This window comes from Rhinoraja longicauda, chromosome 1 (assembly GCF_053455715.1).
Source record: "Rhinoraja longicauda isolate Sanriku21f chromosome 1, sRhiLon1.1, whole genome shotgun sequence".
Classification (NCBI taxonomy): Eukaryota; Metazoa; Chordata; class Chondrichthyes; order Rajiformes; family Arhynchobatidae; genus Rhinoraja; species Rhinoraja longicauda.
The window spans coordinates 105385882-105407791 of record NC_135953.1 but is presented as its reverse complement, the minus strand read 5'-3'; the positions used below and the strand labels follow the sequence as shown (position 1 = coordinate 105407791).

At 44.2% G+C, this 21910-nt stretch overlaps 1 protein-coding gene across 4 annotated transcripts in view; it reads left to right on the top strand.

Moving 5' to 3' along the window:
* csgalnact1a (chondroitin sulfate N-acetylgalactosaminyltransferase 1a) overlaps nt 1-21910 on the top strand; it is a 172102-nt gene that overhangs the window by 98486 nt on the left and 51706 nt on the right. For all 4 annotated transcript variants that reach the window (XM_078403910.1, XM_078403900.1, XM_078403891.1 and 1 more), the window contains exon 3: nt 10469-10685. In XM_078403910.1, the coding sequence (XP_078260036.1) occupies nt 10469-10685 (217 nt within the window). The remainder of the gene's footprint in view (nt 1-10468; nt 10686-21910) is intronic.

Sequence of the window (21910 nt, the reverse complement as noted above, 5' to 3'; positions counted from 1 at the left end):
AATAATGTGTCCTACAGACCGTATAGGTCAGGTAGACACGTTATTGGCAACAATGCTCTGCAAGATCTCGCAACCCTTCCTCCCAGATAGTTGCCCTCTGGTGTGGCAGAGGAGACCCAACATTGTGGAGTGATTTGATATCACAAGTCTATACTCTGTACGGTCATTGTGGATGACAATCAGCATAATCGAGTAGTGGGAAGCAACTTGTCTTAGCTCTCTTTTCCCCCCACATTGGAGCTTGGGTATTTCCACTTCTAACCCCTTTTTAAAATTGGCCAACACTGAGCCTTCCTTAGCTGATGTCAACTATGAATTATGCATAGTTGTACAATATTTTGGAGATTTTAATATTGCCTCTAATGGCCTTGCATGTTATGGCAATTGCTCCATGTATTTTGCATTCTGAACAAGGTGTCATTACTGGATGCTAACTAACGATTCACATAAGGGACATTTGGCTCCATGCAATATCCAATTTTGTGCTGTCTTGTGATTTCTATGGTCTATTTGCATTATTCATCAACCATCTCTAATCAACCTTCTCTCGGTAATTGCAGTGTGGCAAATGGATAATGAAAGCTATCTAAAAGCTGCTGTTATATTGCACCCCACGCAACTGGTAGGTGATTGAAGCATAAGGCATCGCAGGCAATTGCCTCTTTAATGATGGTCTGTCGAAGGGCTCTTCCAATCTGTGCGTTGTGCCAACAATTTACTGGCAGTCTCGCTTAACGAGAGTCTTTCTGCACGAGCTCAGCTCTTTTTCATCTGTCGATTCGGAGCCTTCGAATGTAAATATGTTTATTTTGGAAGCATCCTACTGCACTGTTGATGAATGCAGTTTTTATATATGTTGATAATACCGATGATGAGTGTGACTGTGGAAGGAGAGACACATAATTTATTTACCTGCTCCTGACTGCTGTTGCAGAGTAAGGGCTATATTATGGAGCTTAAACAGCAGTGTCTCAGTGATTCGTGGTTGGTTTGTGTAATCTCGGGAGCTTCATCGCAGATGAAATGGAAGTTGAATTAAAGAATTTTTTAATTGACATGGTTTTCCTTGAGATCCAGAAATGGTATTTCACAGCCGACAAAGTGCTTTTGAAGATGCAAGGAACTGCAGATTGGGGAATCTGAAGCAAACACAATGCTGGAGGAACTCGGCAGGTCGGGCAGCATCTTTGGAGGGAATGGCAGGTGATATTTCAGATTGGGACCCTTCTTCAGATTGATTGTAGTAGGGAGCGAAAGCTGGAGAAGAGAGGTGGGGGTGGGACGAAGCCTGGCAATTGGTAATTGAAATGGGTCTGGGCGGGGAGGGGGTTGGATCCACAGATGGGTGGAGTATGTGACAAAGGCTAGAGTTGAAAAAGAAATGAAAGAGCACCAGATAAGAAGAGAAGAGGAGTGACATATAAAGCTGGAGGGAAAGATATGGATGTGTAGGGAGGCACTGCAGATGCCAGTTTACACCAAACGTGGACACAAAATGCTGGAGTAACTTGGTGGCAGCATCTCTGGAGAGAAGGAATGGGTGATGTTTGAATGGGTTATCCATTCCTTCTCTTCAGAGATGCTGCCTAACCTGCTGAGTTACTCCAGCATATCCTCAGAGAGAGATATATGTGAAAGGGCACTGAGGGAGGGGAAAGAGGAGTGATACAAAGGAAATGAGGGACTTGGGATGAGCATGTGAAAGAGAGGAAAGGGACATGGTGATTGGGGTGCGATGGAAAAGATGGGTACCCTCAGGGGTGGGGAAGGATACAGGAAAGAGGAGGGTGGGAGGAGGGTATTACTTAAAATTGGAGAATTCAATGTTCATACCATTGGTTTGTAAGCTCCCCGTGGAATATGAGATGCTGTTCCTTCAGATGCAAATATCCCTTTGCATCTGGCCTCAGTCCGGCAACACAGGAAGCCGAGGACTGAAAGGTTAGCGTGGGGAGGGGAGATTAAATAGTTTGCAACCAGAGATTTTTTTTACATGCAGAGATGTTTTCAATGTTTGCAATTCCAGAAGTTGCTATTGATGTTCCCTGACCCTCTACCGTGCTTGGCCTTCCCCATACAGGTGAACTGATGAGAACTTTGGGTACATATACAGCTCCACCACCGATTTTCTAGCAACTGATGGTCCGGCACCTCCTTTAATGCAGACAAAATTACGAGAGCATAGTTGGAGTTCTCCTGCACACCCCCCGAAGTTCTCCCAAAAATGTTCCGCCTAGGCCAGGTGAGGTGGGCGATCTCGACATCCATTGGGATTTCCGCGACCGATTGGCAGGTCGAATTTGTCCTGGCGGTGGGGGCTTTGGCATTCCGGCTCGGCCAGTGTCGACGGTTATGTTCCCATAGCCGACTTCCATGGCTGGACTTCGGATCGGCGGGTTGAAATTGCCCCCTGTGGCAGGCTCTCTGGAACTGTGGCCCAGCCGAAGCTGGTGCATCCGTTCCCATAGCTGCCTTCCAAGGCTGCCATTGTGGGCCGGTATCTCGGCCCGCTCCGATGGCCTAGGAGTCTGGTGCTGGTACTGTTAGAATCCTCCCGGAGGCCGTCACTGTTGTTGGTCCAGCAAAATAGATAATCCGGCAAGGTTCTGGAACCTAGGGTGCCGGGAAGGAGATTGAGCACCTCGTAACCTGGTGTCAAGACACAAGCTTTCTCTCCACGTCAGCAAGGCAAAGGAGATTGTGATCGGCTTCAGGAAGCGAAGTGGTATACATGCCCCGGAATAAAATGATGGTGCCCAAGTAGTGATGGTTGTAAGCTTCAAGTTCCTAGGAGTAAATATCACCAGCCATATCGAAGCAATGGTCAAGAAAGCACACCAATGTCTCTACTTCCTTAGAAGGCTTAGGAAGTTCGGCATGTCGCCAACAACTCTCCCAAATTTCTACAGTTGCGCCGTAGAAAGTGGGATGCATCCCAGCATGGTTTGGGAACAGCTCCATTCAAGAGTGCACGAAATTGCAGCCAATTGTGGACGCTGCCACAGACCATCACACAAACTGATTTCCCATTGACTTCATCTACACCACGCTGCCTCGGCAAGGACACTGGCATAATCAAGGACCAGTCTCACCATGGACACTCCCTCTTATCCCCTCTCCCATCAGGCAAGTGGTACAGAAGTCAACACCTGAAAATCACCTTCCGATATATAGACCACTCCTCGGGTCCGTGTACACCCACAGACACCAAGTCCAACAATCCTGGTTAAAGTACTCTCAACTGGAACCTAAATATTTTAGCAGAAAATCGTTGGCGGACCTGTACATTATACTTTATAAACACTGACTGCCGGGAAAGCACTTTAATCCTTTTAGCAATAAGCAGCTCCTGGGCAGTAACAGCATGTTGCTGTCTTTCTCCAATATTGATTTGGCTTCCTTTTAGAGAGCTTTGTTGTGCTAAAGTCAATGCGGTCAGATTTTCAATGGAAAAGGCTGTGCATTTATATTGTACCAATGTATGCTATTGCCTTACTGTACAGGTCTGGAATTTGCAGACAGTCTTTTACCATTTTCACAAAAGCATCTACATTCGAGACTGAAAGCAACTGAATTTTCTTCATGTCCATCTCTTGAGTTGAAAGCGCTTTATCTTTGACTCCTGTCTGATTTGTGCAACAATCCTTTGATTATACCTTCTCCGCAGGGATTTGTGCTGTAGCCTGCCAGCAATGATTCAGTTTGATCTATAATTTTGCCCTAGGACATTTATTTCAGTGAAGATTAAATTGAAATACAACAGTTAAAACCATCTGACTTGTCTACCATTCCTTAATCCAATGGTTTTATTGGATTTGGAGGTTAACCATTTGGGGGAAAACAACCACCGAGACCTTTACTTCAATGTATGTTGCCTGTAATCTGCACATCTGCATGGCAACAGGTTTTTATTAATCAAACTACAGCAAAAGTCATAAATTGGACACTTGATCTGTAGCGGTTTTACTGTGGGTGGTCTGGATGAGATGATAATCCTTCATTTAGATTCCTCTGGCTTTGTTTTATTCACTGCAAGTGTCAAACAATGAACTAGCTGGAAGGCAAAGCTGATATCAGAGCCAGAGTCCCAGAGGTTTGAACAGCTGTCCAGAAATGTATCCCTGGTCAGTTCCACTGTACACGTTACATTGTAACAGCATGGGTGACAATAGTGAACCAAGGGATGCATTGCTTAGGAAGGATTCCAAATGCAGACATCATCACTACTGCTCGATTGACGGCAGAAAGTGGATTTTGGGTGGAAACAGCAGGATTTCAAACATAACAGAGAGGACTAGGCCCTTTTATTATCCCTTCAGTGGTTACCCACTCAATGAGATCCTGGCTGACTGTCAAGTTCATTGGGTTGGTGGAAGAAGTCAGAGGGAGGTAGCCATAAGAGTGATACAGTGTGGAAACAAGCCCTTCGGCCCGAGTCGCCCACACCGACCAACATGCCCCATCTACACTAGTCCCACCTGCCTGCATTTGGCCCATAACCCTCTAAACCTATCCTATCCATGTACCTGTTTTTCCTTAAATTGCTATGGGAAGGGGAGTTAAAATTTAGTTTAGTTTAGAGATGCAGCACGGAAACATTTATACCAAACCAATTAACCTACAACCCTGTATGTCATTGGAGCATGGGAGGAAACCGAAGATCTCTGAGAAAACCCACGCAGTCATGGGGAGAAAATACAAACTCCGTTCAGACAGCACCCGAAGCCAGGATTGAACCCTGGCTTCTGGCGCTGTAAATGCTGTAAGGCAGCAACTCTACCGCTACGCCACCGTGCTGCCCCTAAATAGACACGCATTGTTTCGTTTAGAGATACAGAATGGAATTAGGCCCTTTGGCCCACCGAGTCCACACAAACCAATGATCACTTGTACACTAGTTCTATCCTACGCACTAGGGACAATTTGCAGTAGCCAATTAGCCTACAAACCTGCACATCTTTGGAATGTGGGAGGAAACTGGAGCATCTGGGAAAAACCCACATGTTCACAGGGAGAACGTACAAACTCTGTATAGACATCTCCCGTAGTCAGGATCGAACATGGGTCTCTGGTAAGGCAACAACTCTACCGCTGCACCACTGTGCCACGAGATTGACTTCAAACATTTTAACTACCCTTCCCATTCCTGACCTTTCTGTCCTGGGCCTCCTCCCCATCTGGCCTCCCAAATAAGCCGGCTAGGCAGATGCAGAGGGGGGTGGTTCTGGGACGCCAGAATGCACTGCTGAGCCTACTGGAGACGTCGTGGGTCCAATCAGCGAAACGTCGATGAAAGTAGGTGCCCACTTGATAACCCCAATGACGTGTCTGCCTAGCCTTTCTCAACATCGGAGGAGCATAGGTGAGTGCTTAAGCCTCCCATTACCACTGGGAGCAAATTGGCACTTTGGATTTCTAACATCTTGTCCTGTGTATTTGGAAACACTGTTGGAGTGAGGCTACACACAAATTGGAGGAACTGCACCTTTGTTCCCACATCTGATGATCGTTTGTAAATTGGAGTATGGGTATGGTGGGCATTTGATGGAGACAGGAAATCCCTTGAGTTATCTGTGGAGTCAGATTCTCAGGGCAAGGGATTGAAGAGATGGGGTGGGCCAATCTGAGAAGGAGTTTTTAAGCAGGGCACTAAATTAGCAGCAAAAATGCAGCCGTCAAGCCCAATGGCCAAAATGTCAATTAAAAAAAAAATTGGTCATTGCGTTTGCTGCTCCTGGTGGTCTTTCTTGGAATTACTCCTTTGATCATTTTCTCTGACTCATTGGTGACTGCAGATGCCGGAATCTGTGACGAACAAACATGGAGAACATTCCTTCCATTTGCTCTCCTTTTTTTTAGGTAATTTCTCTCCCCTGTTTGGGTGTTTTTAGCACTCAATGAAATCTCTGCTCAATCAATCAAAATGACAAGGCTCCTAACAATGTCGTGGGATACAGGTTGGCTTCATAAGTGTACGCCTCATATAAAAATGAAAACTAGTGTCTTGGCATGCTTCCAATAGAAGAGAGTATGTCTAAAACATTTCTGTAGGCAATTCTGGTCTATTACTGCCTATGCGACTGAAATACACACCTTGAAATCCAGACGAGGATCTTGGTTACCCAAGAGAATACAATTGTTGGAATCTTGAGCAAAAAAAACAATCTGTTAGGGGAACTCAGCAGGACAGGCGGTATCAATGGAGAGTAATGGACAGACAACACTTTGGGTCAGGACCCTTCTGTCTGAAGAATGTCCACGTCCCTCCACAGGTGCTGCCTGATCTGCTGAAGATCTTGTAAAAAAAAAAAGCAGATGCTGGTTTACAAATAAGGGCACAAAGTGCTGGAGTACCTCAGTGGGTCAGACAGCATTCCTTGGAGAACATGAATAGGTAGCATTTTGGGTCAGGACCCTTCTTCAGACTGGACTCTGAAGAAGGGTCCCGACTCGAAACGTCACCGATCCATGTTCTCCAGGGATGCTGTCAGACTTGCTGATTAACTCCAGCACTTTGTGTTCTTCTGCTGAGCATCTTGATGTAGTGCAAGGTTGCATTTTCTGAAGGATCACAACAGTCTAGGTTAAAGAGTGAATTTGAGGTCAAATTAGCACTTTGAAGTGTGATGACTTTTGTAATACTGAAACCTTGGAAACCATTTACGTGCATAATATTATTAAATCGAAACAAGATAATTAACAGATTATTTTTGATTTTGCTCCTCCTTTCCATCCAACAGGATGGAAAATAGACCTTGAATTTACATCTCTAATTTTACTGTTACACTGTTGATGTCTTGATCGTAATCATGCATAGTCTTTCCATTGACTGATTTAACATGCAACAAAAGCTTTTCACTGTACCTTGGCACACATGACAATAAACTAAACTCATCTCTGAAGGATGGCACCTTCCGCAATGCAGGACACTCAGGTGTGGCTCTGGAGGCTTGGTCTGGATGTTTGTACTTGACCTTTGGAGTAACCTAGAAGCATTGACTCTGAGATGAGAGTGATGGCAACTGAGCCACACCTGTGTCTCTTTCTTGGGTTCTCAAATCCCACGCTTTATGGAACGTACACTATGTGTAATGTTACACTATAACTGCCCGCTCTGTAGTTTTCATTCCCACCGCCACCATAGGAGCAGCGTATTTGCACTGGAATGCATCTCTGCGCTGTTCCTGATGCTTTTCACTGCCCCTACAGTCCACTATGTGATTTCCAGGTACTTTCCAGAATTGGAATAAAGGGTATAATTTATTAGGCTGCAATCTTCTTGCTAGTGTTTGAAAAATTGCATTTGGTTTCCAAACTGTTACAAATTTTCCATTTTTACTAATTAATAACAAACCTGATATGAGCAATTTATTCTATGGGTGATTTTTATTTTTGCTTGTTGTTCTTGAAATTAATTTGTCTTCTAATGTGATTGAATTCTAATTAGTACTGGATGAGGACCTGACACTCCTATTATTTGAGACCAACAGGGAACAGCCACCCTAATCAGTCTTTCCATCCACTGTCAAACATTCATCATTTGTGCAGTAGGTTTGACATGGAGGCTCAGAGCCCAGGCTACTGAAGTTAGACAATAGGGGCAGGACTAGGCCCTTCGCCAGCACCACCATTCACTGTGATCATGGCTGATCATCCGCAATCAGTACCCCGTTCCTGCCTTCTCCCCATATCCCTTGACTCCGTTATCTTTAAGAGCTCTATCAAACTATCTCTTGAAAGGATCCAGGGAATTGGCCCCACTGCCTTCTGTGGCAGAGAATTCCACAGATTCACAACTCTCTGGGTGAAAAAGTTCTTCCTCCGTTCTAAATGGCCTACCTCTGATTCTTAAACTGTGGCCCCTGGTTCTGGACTCCCCCAACATCGGGAACATGTTTCCTGCCTCTAGCGTGTCCAATCCCTTAAGTTGGGCCTCTACTCGCTGGTGTTTAGAAGGTTGAGGGGGGACCTCATTGAAACTTACAGAATAATGAAAGGCATAGATAGAGTAGTTGTGGAAAGGAGAATCTAGAATCTAGACTCTCCCACTGGTGGGAGAATCTAGGAACCTCAGAATTAAAGAGCTCTCTTTTAGAAAGGAGATGTGGAGGAACTTCTTTAGTCAGATGGTAGTTAGAGAGTTAGATATAGCTCTTAGGGCTAACAGAATCAAGAGATATGGGGAGAAAGCAGGAACAGGGTACTGATTTTGAATGATCAGCCATGATCATCTTGAATGGTGGTGCTGGCTTGAATGGCCTACTCCTGCACCTATTTTCTATGTTTCTAGTTAATCTGTGAAACTCATTGCCACAGAAGGCTGTGGAGGCCAAGAATGGATATTCTTGAGGCAGAGAAAGACAAATTCTTGATTAGAACAGGTCTAAAAACTTATGAGGAGAAGGCAGGAAAATGGGATTAGGAGGTAGAGATCGGCCATGATTGAATGGCGGAGTAGACTCGATGGGCTGAATGGCCTAATTCTACTCCTATAACTTGTGAACTTGTGTGTGCAGTTGTCATGCAGAATGGTTTCAAATTGAATAGTTGTTTTAAAAAAAAAAAGAATTCCAAGTTATTGATTTTTACTTTAAAGGAGTTTGTAATAAGATTCTCTGTTTGTGATGTGGATCACAAGAAGAGGTGACCATTTCAGCTCATTCCACTGTTGGTTCCAGTCACAGGTGAAATATCCTTTCATAAATTCGTAAGTCACAGGAGCAGCATTAGGCCATTCAGCCCATCGTGTCTACTCCACCATTCAATCATGGCTGATCTATTCTTCCCTCTCAACCCCATTCTCCTGCCTTCTCCCCATAACCGTTGACACACTTGCCAACCAAAAACGATGGATCTTAATCACTTGGCACATGAACTTAATTTGCTTCCTTAATACCCAGGTCAAATTATGTTTTCAATCAATGAACCTCCTTACTCTACCCTACATTCAACAACCTTTTTGGGAAGTGGCACAATGATGCAGTCTCTCAGTGCCAGATACCCGGGTTCGATCCTGACCTCGGGAGTGCTATCTGCACGTACTGCCTGTGACTGCATGGGTTTTCTCCGAGTGCTCTGTTTCCTCTCACATCCAAATGACGTGTGGATTTGTAGATTAATTGGCTGCTGTAAATTTCCCCGAGTGCATTGGGGGTGGATGTGAAAGTGGGATAACATAAACTGGCTTGAATGAGTGATTGATGGTCAGTGCGGGCTGAAGGGCCTGTTTCCATGCTGTAACTCTAAACTAAACTGAACTTGAGAGCAAATTCCACATTTACACAGCCCCCTTGCGAAAATTTGCATCCTGACATCAGTCCTGGCTGGCAGAATAATAATTCTGAGATTTGGCCTCATTGTTTTGGACTTCCTCAGCTGGTGAAATGGAATTGTACTGAAAGACGAGATTCAGCTCCTTGTTCTGTGGGGGAGCACTTCTTTTAGTCATAGTCCTAACTCCTTGCTCTTTCTTCATATCCCTGCATTTAATTTCGCCAAGTTTTGTATCCTTGTGAATCTACATTTGCTCTCCCAAGCGGCAGTATATTCCAAATTCTAGCTACGATATAAGTATCTGGGCCAGTACTTGAATCTCAAAGAAGTCTATGGACAAAGTACTTGTAATTGACGTAAGCCCAGATGGGTACTTGATGGTTGACATGGATATAGTGGGCTAAAAGGCTTGCTTCTGTACTCTTTGACTCTAGATAACAATATGCTGATAGAGCTGCTGCCTCACAATGCTGGAGACCCAGGTTTGATCCTGATATCGGGTGCTGTCTATGTGGTATTTCCATGTTCTCCCTGTGACTCCGTGTGTTTCCTCTGGAAGCACCGGCTTCCTCCAGCATCCCAAAGATGTGTATGTTAATTGGCCTCTTTAAATTGCCCCAAGAATGTAGGGAGTAAATGAGAAAGTAGGATAACATGGTATTAGTGTGATCTGGTGATTCGTGATCAGTGCGGTCTCAGTGGGTCCAAAGGGTCTGATTCCATGCTGTACCTTTCAAACAATCAACCATCGCCTTGTTCTTTTTTTTGCCAATTTCTCTGAGTCTCTTTCTTGTTCATCAATCCTTCAGTCTTTGAAATGTTTTCCCTCATTTACTCTTTTTCTCAACCTTAATAATTTTCAACGTTTCCTTCAAATATTTTCCTAACCTTGTGAGCTCTTGTAAGCATCCCATCTGTGGCTGTAACCCCTCTTAAAGAGATCGCTGTTCATCGCAACCATTGTGAGCATCGTAGCTGATTTTGCCTCCGTAGGGGGTGCTGCGTCATAAGGTCATAAGGAATAGGAGTAGAATTAGGCCATTCGGCCCATCAACAATACTCTGCCATTCAATCATGGCTGATCTATCTCTCCCTCCTAACCCCAGTCTCCTACCTTCTCCCCATAACCCCTGACACCAGGTACTACTCAAGAATCTTGATCTGACATTGATTTGACCTGCTGTTGTTTCTGCAGGCATCTACCGAACGGAAAAGGACAAAGGAACATTGTATGAGCTGACATTCAAAGGAGACCGAGCCCATGAGTTCAAACGCCTGGCTTTGTTTCGTCCCTTTGGCCCACTCATGAACGTTAAGATGGAAAAGGTGGACACGGCCAACATGCTGATAAATATCATTGTACCGCTGGCAAAGAGAGCTGATACATTCCGGCAATTCATGCATAATTTCAGGTAAATTATTTAATTCCTTTTTTTTACCAATTTGTAAAGACTTTTCAAAACGTGCAAATTGATTTCCCATCTTCGTCTTGGATGAAATTCAACTCATTGGCTAATGGTAATTTTTCTACTTCCCAGTGAGAGAACGTTAGAATTAGGAGCAGTAGTAGGAATCTATTTCAAAAGTAAATCCCATCACGGCTGATGTGATCCATGGCCTTAATTCCATTTTCCATGCCTAATTTTCATGATTCCTCTTGAGCTCAAAATCTACCTCTGCCTTGAACATACTTGATGACTCAGCTCCACAGATCTCTGTGCTGTTGTATTATAGTCGCTACCTAGTTAACCACTCCGTCAAACTTGTAATGGTAGGATTATCATCTACTTCATCGAGTCGTGGAAACAGCATGGAAACAGGCCCTTTGACCCAATTTGCCCATGCCAACCAAAATGCCCCATCTAAGCTAGTCCCATTTGCCTACAACTGGCCCATATCCCTCTAAATTTTTCCTATCCAAGTATCTGCCCAAGTGTCTTTTAAAAGTTGTTATTGAACCTGACTCCATTCCCTCCTCTGGCAACTCATTCCATATACCCACCACCGTCTGTGAATAAAGTAGATGAAATTAAATCCTGGCACATTTTGACTTGCATCACGGGCTCTGTTTTGGTTTTGACCTAGCCTGCAGATAAAAGAACAATTATTCAAAGGTACTGTTTAGTTTTTGGCGCGTGTACTGAGGTACAGTGAAAAGGTTTTGTTGTGTGTTATCCAGTCAAAGAAAAGACTATACATGGATAAAGTGTACAGATAAAGATGACTTCTTAGGCCCCCTCGGTCATGGCTGACCATGGGTGATGCATCCTAGGAGTAGGTTTGCAGTGATGTGTGGTCGGATGCAAGCCTGGGCGATGTCATATGAAGGACAGGCTGTTGCCCATGCAGCACGTCCCCCCCTCTCCACGTCACTGATCGATCCAAAGGAACAGCAGAGCCGTTACAGTTTGGCACCAGCGCCGTCGCAGGAGCTGCCAGAACGAGGTTGTAGACAACGACGAACTGCCTTCGGGACTCCGACTCCGGATTTTCTTGAGGTTTACTCCTGGAACCTTTTCCATGACTGGATAGGGCCACAAGGCAGTGGAGGTTTTGGATCAGAGTTTTCCCTCTCCTAGATGGACAGCCTTCCCAGGCTGACGAGCCTCATCTGCCCGAGACTCGTGGGGGCAGGAGCGTCTACCTTCCCGGGCAGGTCTGTGACACCTGCCCACTGCCTACAGATAAAGATGAACGCCTACCATACCACTAACATAGACAAAGGAAGATCTGTTCTTTCCCCACAGGTTGGTACAGAAAATCTCACGGGGTCATACCTGAGGTAGCTCGATGCTTCCATGTTGCTGAAGGAAGACTCATACTTTCTCTCAGATTAGTTTAGAGATACAGTGCAGAAACAGGTCCTTCGGCCCACTGAATCCACGCCAACCAGCAATCTCTGCACCCTAACACTATCCGACACACGCACTAGGGACAATTTACAATTATACCAAGGCACTTAACCTACAAACCTGTAAGTCTTTAGAGTGTGTGAGGAAACCGGAGATCCCTGGAGAAAACCCACGCAAGTCACGGGGAGAACGTACAAACTCCATACGGACAAGCACCCACAGTCAGCATCGATCCCAGGTCCCCAGCACTGTAAGGCAGCAACTCTACCGCTGCTCCGCCATGCCGCCCTAGTTGTAGGGATGAATGTCTATAATACTGCACAAAATCTCTTTCTTGACACATTATTAGTTGTGGAAGCTTGCTGTGTGCAAACTGGCTGTCATGCTAGCTGCTTTACAATAACATGTCTTAATTGACTGGGAAAGGCATATGGATGTGTTGAGGTTGTGAAATGAATTAGGTAAGTACAAGTTTTTCCTTTAGCACCAGCTTTGCTCCACTTCTGTTGTTAGGAGTTTGTACAGACGAATGTTGAGAGGACATGACACATCAGTAGAAGTATAGAGCAGTACCTTTAGAGTTTAAAGATACAGCATAAAAACAGGCCTTTCTGGCCACCAAGTCCACACTGACCATTGATCACCCATTCACACTAATTATCCCACTACACACTAGGGAAATTTACAGAGGCCAATTAACCTATAAAACCACACATCTTTGGGATGTGGGAGGAAACCGATACACCTGGAAGAAATCCATGCAGTCACGGGGAGAATGTGCAAACTCTACACAGGCAGCACCCGAGGTCAGGATCAAATCCAGGTCTCAGGTGCTGTAAGGCAATAGCTCTACCAGCTGTACTGCCCTGCATGCTTGATATTTCCATACATCCAAGTCTGGACATTTAGTTGGCAAAGAAGTGGCCCACCTCTGCAAAGAGAAAGTTGGCCAGAGGGCAAACTGCCAGCTTTCCGTTCAGTTAGTAAAGGGAGCAACTGGGCAAAATAAATCAACAGAAATTGTGTTGTGTGACAGACAAACAATGAGCAAAACCTCCCTAAGGTTGAATGTGTCAGGACCAGGGGAGGTTTTGCTGTGCAGGGTGTACACAGCAGTATCCTTCCTCAATAGCAAGATCATGCACTGTTTCCACCGGTCTGAGATATGCCTAAAATACAATGGAAAAGACTGGAAATATTCTATGTTCAGTAGAATCTGAAAAGAAAGAAACAAAAGTTTCACTCTTTGATTGACCCGAGACACTAATTTGGTTTCTCTCTCCATAGTTCCTGCTTGACCTGCTGAGTATTTCCATTATGACCTGTTCTCTCTCAGAAGTTCAGCATTTTGCTTTTATGTCATGATTTTAAATACCGGTTCGCGTCAGAATCTAGAATCTTCTTAACGGGGTAAATGGAGATGTTAATCTGAAGACAATGTCGTAATTCATAAATCTTCCAAAAACCTCAAGATGGTGCCCAGTCCAGGCAACAATTAACTAAACTGAACTGAACTTTTAGGAAGAGTGGAATGGATTGGAATTGGGAGAAATGGTGGTCTAGCAATTTTAATAAGTGGCACAGGGATTATGAATTCCAACCTGATCAGACCAAATATAAATCAGACCTGGTCCTGGTGGTCTGACCATGAAATAATGGCAAGTGTTAGATTGTTTAAAAACATGAGCCATGTCCAAATACTGATTCAGCAATCAGCTGGGAGAACCGATCCAAAGTTTTTTCATAAGCCTCAGTTTACATTGCAGGCATTCCGGACTCCATCTGCTTCCTGACACCTGTACAATTGTATGCTTTTGGATGCACTGCTTGCTTCCATTGATTTCCTTCTGTTTCACATTTTCTGCATCCAATATGCTTGGTGGTGGTGGGGGGGGGAACTTGTCACTTGTCTGTTTCTTGTAAACCACAGTAATTTTTTTGTGAAGCCTCCTGAACTTTGGCTGGACAAGGAGAGAGAGTGAAGCATCTGTAGAAGAGAACTGGCTGTTTTGCAGGACCTTGGCCATTTTTCCTTCTGTTTCATGTGCCGTGAATGTTTTTTAAAGTTTATTTCAGATGTCCGGACATTATTTTAAACAAAGGAAAGTACGTGACAAATAAAGGAAATGCTTGTATTTCACTTGACTTGAATTTCTAAAGCTCCTCGCAGCTGAGGAAGTGCTTTTGAGTGTCGGGAAGCCCAGCAGTTCATGTGGAATCTGATCTTGCAGATGGTGGTGGAAGAATGACTCAATTATCTGCTCTCCTGATGTTGCTTAAGGCTCAGATGAAGAATGGCGCGGCCCTCTCTCCCCATGGGGTGGGAGAGGAGGGAAGGGGAGAGAGAGAGAGAACGCACTAAAGCGCACAATATGCACAATATGTAACTCTGCACTGTTATTGAGGGTTTTTTCAGTTTCCACGCACTTTCTCAGTATTTAGAACACCTTCTCTTTGTGTGAGAAGAATTGCTCCTGGTTTCAATGTGTTACATTGTCAGCATGTCCTTAACCAGTCCTGCACTGGGCAAAGTCTCTTCGATAGTTAACCAGCACTATCACGATCTCTGAGATATTTGTAGCACAACTATCTCGGAGAAAACTTCCACAGATGCACTTTAGAAAACATTTCATTGGGATGCATCACAGCATGGTTTGGGAACAGCTCCATCCAAGCCCGCAAGAAATTGCAGGGAATTGTGAATGCAGCCCAGACCATCACGCAAACCAACCTCCATTCCCTTGACTTCATTTGCACCTCGCGCAGCCTTGGCAAGGCCAGCAGCATAATCAAGGATGAGTTGCACCCCAAAAACTTCCCCTTCTCCCCTCTCCCATCAGGCAAGAGGTACAGACGTATGAAAACACACACCTCCAGATTCAGAGACCGTTTCTTCCCAGCTGTTAGCAGGCAACTAAACCATCCAAGTAACAACTAGAGAGTGCTCCAGACCTACCAGCTTCCTCATTGGAGACCCTCAGACTATCTTTAATCAGATTTTATTGGACTTTAGCACTAAATGTTATTCCCGTTATCCTGTAGATGGCTTTATTGTAAATATGTACAGTCTTTCCACTGACTGGATAGCACGCAACTAAAAGGTTTTTCACTGGACCTCGATACATGTGACAATAAACTAAGCTTAGTAAACCACGCACACATTTTAGATACATCTACGTGATCTAATTGATGAGGGTTCAGTGACCTTCATCAAACTGCTGCAAATCCAACATATACATGAAGAATTTATTTAGAATTCTTGATCTAGCTAACATTTATATTGTTATTTGCATCCTGAATATTATTCCATACCATGTCCTCACTTTAGACAGATTCTATTAACGATAGAAATGCTAGTTAGATCAAGGAGGCAGTTCTGTAGGTTGAGGTATATGCCCTTGGATAGAAAAGCTGATCAGGTATGGTCAGCATGGTTTGTGTGTGGGAGATGATGTCTTATGAATTTGGGCTTTATTTTGAAGGTAATCAAAAAGGTGGTTGAGGGATCGCCGTAGACATTGTCTATATGGACCAGCAAGACATTTGATACGTTCCACATTCTAAGCTGCTCTGGAAGGTTACATCACAAGGGACCCAGGAAGATCTAGCCGAATGGATAGAAAATTGCCTTCAAGGAAAGAAGCAGAGTGTGATAGTGGAAGGTTGTTTTTCAGACTGGAGTCCTGTGATTAGTGGTGTGCCTCAGGGATCAGTGCTGGGCCAATTGCTGTTTGTGGTTTATATCCATGATTTGGAAGAGAATGTAGAAGGCATTATTGGTAGGTTTGCAGATGGCATTTAAGTGGATGTTACTGTAGATAGCGAAGATGGTTATAAAAAATTATTTAGAATCTTGATCAGTTGGGCAAATGGGCAGAGGAATGGTTAATGGAGTTTAATGCGGATAAGTGGGTGGTTTTGCATTATGGGAAGTCATACCATGACAGGATCTTCACAGTGAATGGCAGGACCCTGGAAATGTTGTAGACCAAAAGGATCTAGGGATGCAGGTATAAAGTTCCTTGAAAGTGGCATCACGGGTGGAAAGGGTGCTCAAAACGTATTCAGAGAAATATGGGCCATATGAATACACACAGACTCTTTAGTCAGAGGGTGGCGATTCTGTGAAATTCTTTGCCACAAAAAGCTGTGGAGGCAGTCAGTGGATATATTTATGGTGGAGATAGATTCTTAATTAGTACAGGTGTCAGAGGTTAGGGGGAGAAGGCAGGAGAATGGGGTTAGGAGGGAGAGATAGATCAGCCATGATTGAATGGTGGAGTAGACTTGTTGGTCCGAATGGACTAATTCTGCTCCTATATCTTATGATGTAATGATATGCAGGCAAATGGGACTAGTGTAGATGGGGCATCTTGGTCGGCATGGGCAAGTGGGGCCTAAGGGACTGTTTCTGTGCTCTGACTCCATGGATCTATGCAATATTATCTAAATGGCCATGAAGAAGGGCAGATGTGAGGTTTCAAGTTGGAGAACACGACCTCACCATGTCCCACTGGCTTCACAGTCGACAAAATGCTTTCAGGATGTTGTACATGGTGGAATGCAGAAAGTACAGTGAGAAACATCTTCAAGGATGTATAAATAGGGCTGGTGCAAGAAATTTAGTTTAGTTTAGAGATACAGCATGAAAACAGGCCCTGCGGCCTACCAGGTCCGCACCGATCAGCGATCCCCGAACATCAACACCATCCTACACACACGAGGGACAATTGACATTTATACCAAGCCAATTAACCTACAAACTTCTACATCTTTGGAGTGTGGGAGGAAACCGAAGATCTCTGAGAATACCCATTCAAGTCATGGGGAGAAAGTACAAACTCCGTATAGACAACACCTGTAGTCAGGATCAAACCCGGGTCTCCGGCACTGCAAGTTCTGTAAGGCAGCAACTCGACCGCTGCGCTACCATGCCGCCCAAATGGAAGGGCTGTCTCACTGTACCAGAGCTAATAGCTGCTTTAGAATACACACAGACTCTAAATACATAGTGGAAAGGTTGTGACGTGTCTGGCTTGAACTGTTTGAAAAGATAATGCATCATCATTATGTAAGAATTAAATGCTTGCATTGAAGTTTGAAGCCTATAGTGCTACCAATTCTGCTTTCTCTTCTACCTCTCTAGGGATTTTAATCTCTGTTATATGGCCAAGATTCCAGATATCAAGCAGGCATTGCTCCTGAACTGCTTTCTCAAGCCAATCCAATATTTGCTTTACTGTGCCTGTATTTGTCTCGCCCCTGACTGTCAGAAGAGTTATCGTGTTTGCTTCTTTTTCATTGCTGGGCCATAAATTAGTTTGTCTGTAAATCGAACTTTGATATGAACAATTTATTTAGACCCCTTACTTTGATCTACAGAGCATTTCTATTGTTATTTGCACACTAGAATTGCAGAGGCTTGCAGATGGAGCCCAGTCATCACATAGACCAGACTACCCACCATTGAGTCCATCTACACTTCACGCTGCCTTGAAAAGGCAAAGACTTGTCCCACTCTGGTCATTCCTCCTCCTCTCTGCTCCTGTTTGGAAAAAGATACCGATACTTGGAAGTGTTCACCACCAGACTTGAACAGCTTCTCCCCCTCTATCAAGCTTCTGAATGATCCTTTCATAAGCTTGGGCATTGTCAGGTTCACCTCTACCCCATTGTGGACATTGGACTTTGTCCATGGAACTGATGTGATACAATGCTGACAACTATATTCTGCTTTCTGTAATTTCCCCTTTGCTCTACCTATTGGACTTGAGTTTGGCTTGATGGTATTTATGTTTAAGATTATTTGATTGGATAGCATTCAAAACAAAGCTTTTCACTGTACTTCAGTACACGTGCCTAAAATAAGCCTAAACCTAATTTAAATAGAGGGGTGCAGTTTAGAGAATTGCCCAAATGGCAATGGAGAAGTAAGGTACGAGGATGCAACTGTGGCAACCTCTCACCATGTCCGCTGGTTTCTTTTAGACTTTAGAGATACAACACGGAAACGGGCCCTTCGGCCCACCAAATACATGCCGACCAGTGATCACCCTGTGCACTAACACTGTCCTACACACTAGGGACAATTTTACCGAAGCCGATTAACCCTCAAACCTGTCCGTCTTTGGAGTGTGGGAAGAAACCCAAGTGGTCACAGGGAGAATGTTCAAATTCTGTACAGTCAATGCCCATAGTTAGGATTGAATGCTGATCCCTTGCGCTGTAAGACAGCAGCTTTACTGGTGTGCCACTATGCAAACCCTCTCAACCAACAAAATTCTTTCAGAATGTTGTCATTGTAGGAATGCAGAAAGTACAGCGAGAAATACACTTGCCGGGCAATATCCCACCCCCCACCTCTTTTCCAGCTTTCTCCTCCCTACTGCAATCTTTCTGAAGAAGGGCCCCGACCTGAAACATTGCCTATGCACTTTTCTCCAAAGATGCTGAGTTACTCCAGCACTTAGTGTTTTACTCAAGATTGCTACATCTGCAGTCCCTTGTGTCTCCATTGGCCTGTTTCCTTGCTGTATGACTGTTTGACAATCTCATTAAGAGCAATTAAGGGCAAGTATGTTCTTAGTATACTGCTCAATATTTATCCCTGAACAATATTATTTTAAGATTAATTACCTGGGCGTTACTCCAGGCTATTGCTATGCAGCAATGTGTTCATCTTAGAATCACTTCAATGGTAGGAAGAGATGGCACAGCAGTTTAGTTATTATTGTTTTGTGTACAGAGGTACTGTGAAAAGCTCTTTATTCACAAAATGCTGGAGTAACTCAGCAGGTCAGGCAGCATCTCAGGAGAGAAGGAATGGGTGACGTTTCGGGTCGAGACCCTTCTTCAGACTTTGTTAGTGTTAGCTTTGTTAGTGTGCTATCCAGTCAAAGAAAAGACTATACATTAATACAATCTCGTCGTCCACAGTGCATGGATAAATGAAACTACATTTTTCGTGCAAGGTATAACATTGAAGTCTGATTAAAGATGGTTATCAATCTGTGGCAGAAACTTCATTTTTGTGCACAGATCTTCTATTGATTGCATTAACAAAGGCAAAAAATAATCACCTGCTAACATCGTCACCATCTGTATTCCACCTTGTCCTATATGGTCGCCATGTTGCACGCTGCCTGTGAATCTCACACGAGATCAGATGAGGATTGAGAGCTAAACCTCAAATATTGGTGCTGCCCTCGGGGGACAAAGGCTTCCAGAGATTTCCACATGAACAGTTGTCAGATCTCTCTTTGCAAATGTCTCGAGTTACAACGTGGTATTAACGATTAAAGCGGACTGAATTGAATTGCTATAAACCTTTTCTGCTTATGCTAGTTGGAAGGAATGTAAATACAACGTGGTGGATTGTGGCTCCTTTATTCCAAGACATGACGACTCTTTAGCTGTTCAGCTGTTATGGGAAAGCTAATGGGAATAGATTTCCACCTCCTAAATGAGTTCCAGCTGCCCATGCTGCTTTGACATGCTATACCTCTTGAAAGGAATCATGGTCAGCTCTTGACCAGATGTGCACAGTCTCATTGTAAAACTGTCATGAATTTATATCTCTCCATTTTCCCCTTTTTAAACATATTTCTCATTACCTCTTTCATCTGATCTCTTTCTAATTCATGTTCCTGTCTGTTCTTTCCCTTCCATTGCATCCCCTCCCCCACCTTGCTCTCCTATCGCTCCCATGCCCCACTAAACAGATTAATATACCTTTAGATTTTAATTTGAGGATGTCATGAAGAGTAAACCATTTGATTTTCCTGTTGTCAGAATGAAACTGATCTTGCCATTGCACAGTTGCAACCTGACTCAAGATGACAGACTCGGTCTATCTGGACTCGGGAGACCGAGAGATGAGATGTCATGGGGTACAAGCTCAAGGCCTTTAGAAAGGGATAATATTGCTTATAGAGTCATACAGCGTGGAAAGGCCCTTCGGCCCAACTTGTCCCACCAATTTGACCCATATCCCTCTAAACCTGTCCTATCCATGTACTTGTCCAATTGTTTCTTAAACGTTGCAACAGTCCTTGCCTCAACTACCTCCTCCAGCAGCTCATTCCATACACCCACTACCCTTTGTGTGAAAATGTTACCCCTTAGATTCCTATTGAATCTTTCCCCCTTTGTGTAAACCTGTCCCCTGGTTCTCCATCCCCTACTCTGGGCAAAAGACTGTGCTTCTACCCCATCTATTCATCTCATGATTTTATACACCTCTATAAGATCACCCCTCATCCTCCTGCGCTCCAAGGAATATTATCCTAGCCTGCTCAACCTCTCCCTACAGCCCAGACCCTCGAGTCCTGGCAACATCCTCGATAAATCTTCTCTGTACCATTTCCAGCTTCACAGCATCTTTCCCATAACATGGTGTCCAGAACTGAACACAGTGCTCTAAATGCAGCCTCACCAACATCATGTATAACATGAATGAACAGAAAATTGTGCAATCACACAGTTAAGCATATTAATAATACAGATTACCACCTGTAATATGTCCTACAGATTACCTTACCACATTATAATCTAATGCCATGATGATGATACTTTATTGTCGCATGTACCTAGGTACAGAGGAATTCTTTTGCACACAACACGCAAAGTATACAAAAGAGTCGCCATATTTCTGGTGCTAACAAAGTTACACAAAGTGCTCATCAGAGTCATGCTGGTCCCTCTTCGATCTTGGTGCCTCCCCCACCCCCTCCCAAAGCCGGGTCCCTCTTAGTTCTTGCCCCCCCCCCCCCGCTGGGTCCCTCTTGGTTCTCGGTTGTGCAGTCCGTCCTCCTCTGCCTGACCACCAGGACCTGGACTAAAACATAACCACAATAACTTGCCGTCTAAAGAATATTCCGTGCAGATATATTTCTGGGGCTCACTGTATGGAAACTGAGTCAGTGGCGAGTGGACTGCCGCAAGGCTCGGTGCTGGAGCTGCAACTATTTACAATGTATATTAATGATTTATATAATGGAATTAGAACTAACACTAGCAAGTTTGCAGATGACACAAAGCTGGGGGGCAGTGTGAACTGCGAAGAGGATGTCAGGAGGTTGCTGGGTGACTTGGACAGGTTGAGTGAATGGGCAGATGCATGGCAGATGAAGTATAATGTACGTAAATGTGAGGCGATCCACTTTGGTGGCAAAAACAAGGAGGCAGATTATTATCTCAATGGTGTCAGATTAGGTAAAGGGGAAGAGCAACAAGACCTTGGTGTCCTTGTACACCGGTCACTGAAAGTAAGCGTGCAGCTACAGCAGGCAGTGAAGAAAGCTAATGGCATGTTGGCCTTCAGAACAAGAGGATTTGAGTATAGGAGTAAAGATGTCCTTCTGCAGTTGTATAGGGCCTTGATGAGACCGCATCTGGAGTATTGTGTGCAGTTTTGGTCTCCTAATTTGAGGACGGATGTCCTTGCTGTTGAGGCAGTGCAGCGTAGGTTCACGCGGTTAATCCCCGGGATGGCGGGACTCTCATATGAGGAAAGACTGGGCATATATTCACTGGAGTTTAGAAGGATGAGAGGGGATCATATAGAAACATATAAAATTATAAAAGGTCTGGACAAGCTGGATGCAGGAAAAATGTTCCCAATGTTGCGCGAGTCCAGAACCAGGGGTCACAGTCTTAGAATAAAGGGGAGGCCATTTAAAACTGAGGTGAGAAGAAACTTTTTCACCCAGAGAGTTGTGAATTTGTGGAATTCTCTGCCACAGAAGGCAGTGGAGGCCAATTCACTGGATGAATTTAAAAGAGAG